This window comes from Larimichthys crocea, chromosome XIII (genome assembly GCF_000972845.2).
Source record: "Larimichthys crocea isolate SSNF chromosome XIII, L_crocea_2.0, whole genome shotgun sequence".
Taxonomy (NCBI): domain Eukaryota; kingdom Metazoa; phylum Chordata; class Actinopteri; family Sciaenidae; genus Larimichthys; species Larimichthys crocea.
In genome coordinates this window covers 21,900,201-21,907,959 of record NC_040023.1, presented here as the reverse complement: position 1 = coordinate 21,907,959, position 7,759 = coordinate 21,900,201, and the positions used below count along the sequence as shown (strand labels likewise).

The following is a 7,759-nucleotide window of genomic DNA, read 5'->3' as shown; positions in this document are numbered from 1 at the left end:
AAATCCCATCACACACACACACACACACACACACACACACACACACACACACACACACACACTGTTGATATTATAGTATGCACTTATTTGGCGTTAGTTACCAGACAAACAAGAGCATTGGAATGACTGGAATGAATCATATCGATGATTTTGAAAAACTCCTAAACAGGTTTGTACATCTGTACTACAGTATGACCATAAATGGTGGAATAGTAAATACAGAAATTGTCATTTATCTTGCCTGAAACATGCACTTTGTCTCCAAGATTATTTTTAGTGTTAACTTTAAAAGAACCCCACTTTGGGAAAACACATTCTTTCTGTGTGAATGAAAATAATCAATATATTTAAAGGTGTAGTCATACAGCTGTGCCCCCTGATGTTTTTTTGTTCTGTTAGGCCCCAGGGACTGTTGCAGAGTGCCTGTAAGAATTCTCTTTGTATAAAGACTCACTGACATGACTGGTCCATGTACAGGATAGTACATATGCATACCTACATGCATACATGTTATGACCTTATCAGAATCTAGCATCATGCATACCAATGATAGAAACATCAAATGCAGTGATATGATATATAGCTGAAATAGATCCATACAAAAACAAGAAAAGAAAAAAAAAGAAAAGAATGAGGAAGTTGATGAATAAAATATGTTTACAACCTAATAAGCATAAATGCAAAAAAAAACAACAACAACTAACGTGTCTGTAAAGTAACAAGCATCAGAAGTTTTATGATGTATTGGATGATAATTTTGTTTATATTACTTTATGTTTTTCATAATCAAGTCCACTCACAAATTAAATGTTTAAAGCTGCACTATTGATTTTTTATTTTTTTATTTTTTTATTGACAATGGATCAAATGACTGCATTTTATATGAAAGAGGTCACTTGTAGTAATAAATTCCACAAAGAATAATCAGCCTAATTAGCAGTTCTCATCAGCCCTGTTGTTGTGGTTTTCTGGCAAGAGACTGTTAAGGTTTTAGGTTCAGGCATCAACCCCATTTTTTACCAAAAAAAAAAAAAGGAAAAAACAGTGATGAAACTAATGTGTGCCCAGAACCAAGCAACAAATAGATAAGGTTAGCGACTAGCTAAAGAACATAATGGTGCATTGATGCACATTTATGCTGAATGCTCTTATCCAAATATGGTCATTTCTGGCTCTAAAAACAAACAAAAAAACATGTTGCCTTGTCCAAAATGCCACGCTTGAGGCTTTAATAATAATGATACATTTTATTTAAAAGCGCTTTTCAAGGTACTCAAAGACACTTTACATAAAAAGAACATCAAATCAGCAAAACAATATGAGACAGTAAACTAAAAACATAATCGACTGAGCTAAACATTAAAAGCAATTTTTGTTAGAGGTTTGAAGGTGGGCAAGTCAGCAGATGTGTTTGGGGAGAGAGTTCCAGAGGGAGAGGGCAGCTGCAGAGAAGGCTCTGTCGCCCCAGGCTTGGTGGTGGAGTAAGGAGGTTTGCATCAGATGAACAGAGGCTGCGGGATGGATTGTGGTGATGGAGCAAGTCAGTGAGGTAGGAAGGGGCCTGGTTATGGAGGGCTTTGTGTGTGAGGAGGAGGATTTTGAGGATTTTGAATACGCTGTGGAATTGGGAGAATGTTTGTCCACAAACCAATGGGCAAAAATGACAGTGGTGAAATATAACCATATCTATGAACGCTTAAACTAACTAACTAAAATAATATTTAAATTGTGGGTTTCTCTGTGGCTGATGTGAGCTGTGTATTATACTATAGGAAGGGAGTGAGTCTTTCATTCATGAACAGTTCAGCTGAGCAATCAAATCCTGCCACATCTGTGCCAGCCAAATGACATCTAATATAGAAATGAGGCTCAAGTTTTGGATAACATAAATGAATCCTAACACTATTAATCCTTGACTAACATCCATCAACAAGCAGACTTAGGGTGCTGCTTGTTAATGAGGCCCTTGCCTCATTCGTGTTGATGTTCAGGCAATGTTTGTTGATGCTTGTAACATTCATATTTTCCCTGTAAAAGATACAGATGTAACGAGGGTCTGCTCTACTCTCCTGTGAGGGTCTTTAGAAGCAAAGTATGCTTCTTAAAGTTGCAGAAAAAAGAGCATCCATTATTCACGGAAAATAGTTTTTTTTTGTGAAGCACAGGAATACTGGTGTGTATGGGTCATTAGTGATCTTTATACTGGAGAGAGGCTGAATGGAGCTATTTTACCAGGCAGAATACAGAGTACAGAATCCATCAAGCCTCTTTGAGTCAGAGAAGAAAGGATGTCTCACTGTGGATCGAACTGTGAATGGGCCTGAAATCAAGGTAAGTGAAGATATCTAGCCAGCATTTTAATATGCTTTGACTTATCAGGAAGATAGGATTTATAATTTTACAACATGAATGAAATATGAACGAACACATGACAGACACATGTTGATAGCTTGTTTGATTTTAGAGGTAAAAGGGATGTTTGGCGAGGAGGTGTCCCAAAAATATGTCTGTATTGCACAAAATGAAATTAAAATGCAGGCTTACACTGATGTTCCACTAGCAACATGTTAAATGAAATCAGTTATGATGAACATGTTCAACACACTATATGATAACAGATGAAAAATACCACGTCCACAAGACTAGCATCACAGCGTGGAAGAGGACTACTATTCCCTCCATTTTTGACCTTCTCTCTCTCTGTGACTCCATGCTGTGAATTGCATTATGGTAGAAATCTTCCGTACATCCTGAGAGCACAACAAACAGAACACATTTCTCTCTCTCTCTCTCTCTCTCTCTCTCTCTCTATTTGAGAAAGATGCAATAGAAGAGCAAGGCAAACAGGCAGACCTGAAGAGTAATTGGCAGAAAGACAGAAGCGATATAACATTTTTTTTTTGGTGGGGGGGGGGGGGACACTTTCCTAACCTTTCCTGCACCCTGCTGGCCTGAGCTGCTTGGTTGTAACACTAAAGGGGAAACACAAAATCCATACCAAATGTGCAGTATAAAACTATTACCCTGGGTGTGATTCTCTTGGTGTAGAAGGAGATTATCTTCAAATACATAAACACACATCTGCATACATGCATCTCCTATAGAATTGGATGTGCACTTGAGTAGGCTACCAAAGGAGGACTTGGCATTCACATTCATTCATTCACAAACAAGCCAAGTTTGCTAAGTTATAACAACACAAAAATAAAATACCGCCATTATTCATTGAAAATGTTTTTGATAATACTGGGATGTCAGAAACTAAGCAATAATTGGAACTTTTAAACATTTTAATGTTTTTGTATGTGACATTCAGAAATCCCCTGCTAATAATAAGACCTTGAGTGCAGCATCATGTTGCTTGTGCTTGGACTCCAAAGAAAAATAAATAATCATATTTAGAATATCATTATCTGTAACGTTCCAATATTTTAACCTGCAAAAGGAAAACCAGTCAATTTACTAGTGTGATTAGCCTGGAAGTCTTGATAAATTAGCTGATGTTATTCACCAAACAAAGTAATGTTAGCTGGCTTAAACCACATCATAATATATTTCACACGCCTTGCACTAATGTTAGTTTAGTTACTTTCGATTTAGTATTAGTCTCTTCGTATTTCTGTGTTAAGTATCACAAGGACACTGAGAAATCACATTTATTTACAAGAGTGTCTGTCAGTCTGAATACATTAATGCAGTCTCCTTACAACATAACTATTTACTGACTGTCATTTGAACAATGTTGTTTGCAAACTAATGACATCTGCATAGCAATTCGCATCCCACTGTGGAGGGCCTGTGCGTAGGACTTGAATACGCAGAGATGCAAATGTTCTACTGTCAAGACACTGACAGACACAAACAGCCTGAAGGCATTTAGTCATACTGACCTTTTCTTAAGAGAACTTTATTTTTCAAGCCAGTTGGGATTTGGAAGCAAAGTCTTACTATTTCAGTATACCTGGTTATCCTCATTATGATGCTATATTGATTTGCATGGAAAAAAGTTCATGATCATTGAAAAGATCAGATTGTTGGATTGTTTGGGGGGCAACTTCTCACAGATCTCAGCAAAAGGCTGGCCGGAGGCTTCTTGCATGTGCTTTACCACTGAAGACGTACATTTAAATATACACACACCATGTTGCAACACTAAACATTGTATAGACTGCTTTGTGTTGTGGCAAATGGATTTCTCATCTGAACACTGATGGAACTGTGTGTGTGCACGTCACATGTTCATTTGTGTCTGCAGAATTTCATTACAGGATCAATGCAGCCCGGCCCATCTAATCTGGTTAATATATCCCTCAGGAACAAAGAGCCAGCTTTTAACAATATTATGAACTATAGCCTGTGCCAAAGTATCACTACTATTTAATCATCAATGAAGACAAATTCAAGAAAGTGGATGACAACAAGGAGGTAGGATCTAATTTCTCAGTGCTTAAGTCAGCTACTTTAGGGTCAACAAAGGGTAGAAGGGGTCTCCTGCAAGGACACTTTTTCTCCTTGGTTGTAATTGGAATAAAATGAAAATGGTTCCAGTCACTAACCCTCCCATGACTGAACCTCGTTGAAGCCCTCTTCTCTGTCACGTTCTACTTCCCTGCACCCTGCTGACGATCTAAAAAGGACCGAAATAGATTAAATACAGCCAAGTAGAGAAATGATCCACTAGTGCCACCATGAGGTTTATACCCAATATAAGAATTGCATGTCAACTCCTTGTGGGGTTGAAATTTGGATTATGGAAGCCATATGATGAAAACAAACACCACAAAAGTTCCACTCTCAAACCTAAGTAACAAAAGTTTTCATTCATGCTTCCATAACCATATTAAATAATTTCACTAATAAACTACAACGCACTGGACAGCAAAAGAGAAATTTAATACACCAAACTGGAAATGGCGTTTTAAAATGTTTATTAAAAAAATAGAAAACTTACATAAAAAAAACAAGGTATACATCTATATGTCAAGTCATTTACACGCAACCCATCCTTAATTACACACACATATGAGCTAGGGATTTGGTTTGTGGCCAAATTATTTGACAACCCATCAATTATCCTCCACAAGGCTGAATAAAACCACACCGACAACAAGGGGATAACTGTCAATATCATGTTGAAGCCATCAGTTTGGTATGAAGGGTGGTCCAATAATTAGACTTTTTAAATGCATGAAGTCACCAAATTTTGGTTTGGTTAGGTTAATGGCTCTACCAAGTCTCCTGTAATGGTGAATGTGACATCCCAAGCTCAAATAATCTTATGGATTGCCGTGTAAATTACATAGCTTTGAAACCTTGTCTTAGAAATATTGACTTTAAATATGGGAGAGGAAAATCTCTTATACATCTGGTTTGTAATGACCATCTTTGAATTTAAAAAGAAAAAAGTGAAATGATGCAAATGCTAACAATCATCAGCTGCAGTAGGAGCCTACTCCTGGAGCATACACCTAGAAGCTGCATGTAAAAATAAAAGCCAAGTAAGCCTGGCAGTGCATTTTACAAATAGGTCATACAGAAAGCTGGCTACATATCGGAAAAAAGGGCAAATTTGGTCATTTAAGAAGGCAGTTAACTTGTTGCTTTAACAGAATCAAAGGAGATATAAGGCAAAACACAAGCATTTTGCTGGTAATAAGTAGCACCAACTATTTTTAAGATGACATGAAGGAACATTGGTAAAGGCGCATTTCCTCAGTACAGCCTACAGTCTATCAAGAGGAAGTGCACCCAAATAAAACTACAGAAATGGATGATATGTTTAAAATGAGAACTAGTGGTGGAAACCATTTGGACAGGCAGTTCAAGTGATCATATTGCAATGGTAAATTAAACATGAGTAAAATGTTGGCATCTTAGGAATTTTTGGCACATTTTTCATGTCGCAATACCACAGCTCCCCCTGCTGCTGGGAAGCAGTACATACACACAAACAGATTCCTTCAAGGCCCTTAAATCAATCTATTGCACAGATCAATGTAATCTAGAAATTAAAATAAAACAAAAGTGGGGCTGAGCCCTAAAATAAAACTAAAATGTGAAATAAATTAAATAAAAGCAAGTAAGTATTGCACATTAAAGCCAACAAACATAAAACAAGGTGGTAATGTTTATATTACAAAAATAAAATAGTGCCCATGTGAATAACAAAAAAAATCCCTCAGTGACAAAAAACGAGAACAAAAGATAATGACCAACACACACACACAAAAAAAACAACAACAAAAAAAAAAAAAAAACACTTGGTACATTCAAACAAGTCATCACAGTTTAAGCACTTGAGACAAGGTCCGTTTTGTGCCGTCACACCAAAATACATCAAGTCAGCATTGCGCTGCATAGGTAGAAAGGTAGTGCTTCGCAGATGATAGTCCAAGCTGAAAGAGCTCTGAATCAAGAGCGTAGCCAATAAGGATTTGCATTCAGAAGACCAAAATGAGCCCCAAACCTGATCAAAAAAAGGCCCAATAAGAGTCAAAACTTCAAGAAAGACCAGGTTTGATAAACCAGTTCACTACTATGGCACATGATGTTGCTTTCCAAGATGTTCATGTTGCATGGAAACTCAATACTTGAATAAACTCTTCAGCCAACCAGCCAGTTTTAGCAGTTGGAAAGTGACCCTGGTAAGAAGACCCAGTCTGGGAATCAGTAATTCTTCAAATCGACTCAAAGTCTGTGCTGGTGTGCATCAAATTTAGAGGAAGGGCTTCTGACTACCATCAGACTGAGACTGTAAGAACATTTGTACAGATTAAGACTGTAGGTCTTTTTACAGTCTTCCTTCAGCTGCAAGAGCCTTGTGGCATCACTTAGTGTTTGCACAATGCTAGCAGTGATCAAACATTTGACACCTTGGGAGACTACTTCAATTGACTTGTGAATTCCAGAATGAAGTAGGTCCGAGAGCCTCCAACAACAGCAAAACAAACAAAAAAACAAAACAAAACAAAACAGGTGTATCATGAATCATTCACAGCTTCAACACCAACACTCATGATGGGCTAAGTGAGGCTTTCAAAATCCAGTGCCAGTCAAGTTGAGTCATGCAGCTTCAGTCTTTCATCTGCTCTGGTTAAGAGCAGGAAGATTGTCCCTCTTTCTGCGCCGCCAGGTGTTACGGTTGTACTGCTGCTGCTGCTGGTTCCTGAAACCTGGTGCTGTGTTATGACCCTGGGGAACGAACCGCCGCTGGGGACTGAAGTTACCTTGAGAGTGGTTTTGACCTCGGAGGCCGCCACCTTGATTGTGCTTGAAGCCAATATTGTGCGGCTCAAGTGAGCCATGGGAGTGGGATCTTATGGTGTAAGCGGGGCCCTGCTGCCCTCCTACCTGAGGATGATGGAGCTGGTGGAGGGGGCTGGGGAGAGGGCTTGTGGAGTTGGTGTGCTGGGAGACTTGTGCAGCTTGTGACATGTGACGGTGCACAACACTGATTAAAGGTGGATTCTCGTGGTAGAACTGGCAATTGGAGAGCGAGGGGATAGTTAGGTTTTCTGGGAGAGCCATCGGGACCTAGAAAAATAAATAAAATTATGATACAAGAAGAGTGTGCAATGAAAAATCGGCCAAGAGTCAGTGAGGTGTACGTTTTACCCTATAACTCTCTTTCAACAATGCAAAAACTGTCAAATATTTTGTGTGTTAGCAAGTTCTGAAAAATTACTTTAATGTAAAGTACCATATGGGATTATGCTGGCAAAATGTCATGTCTTTCATCTTAGAAGAGAGAGGACCCAAA

At 38.4% G+C, this 7,759-nt stretch overlaps 1 protein-coding gene across 2 annotated transcripts in view; it reads right to left on the bottom strand.

The window, feature by feature from the left end:
- Window positions 1–4,911: 4,911 nt before the first annotated feature.
- The window catches only part of LOC104940432 (non-canonical poly(A) RNA polymerase PAPD7), a 9,779-nt gene continuing 6,931 nt past the window's right edge, over window positions 4,912–7,759 (bottom strand). For both annotated transcript variants that reach the window (XM_019266338.2, XM_019266337.2), the window contains exon 12: window positions 4,912–7,533. In XM_019266338.2, coding sequence (XP_019121883.2) covers window positions 7,081–7,533 — 453 coding nt within the window. In that variant the 3' untranslated portion in view covers window positions 4,912–7,080. The remainder of the gene's footprint in view (window positions 7,534–7,759) is intronic.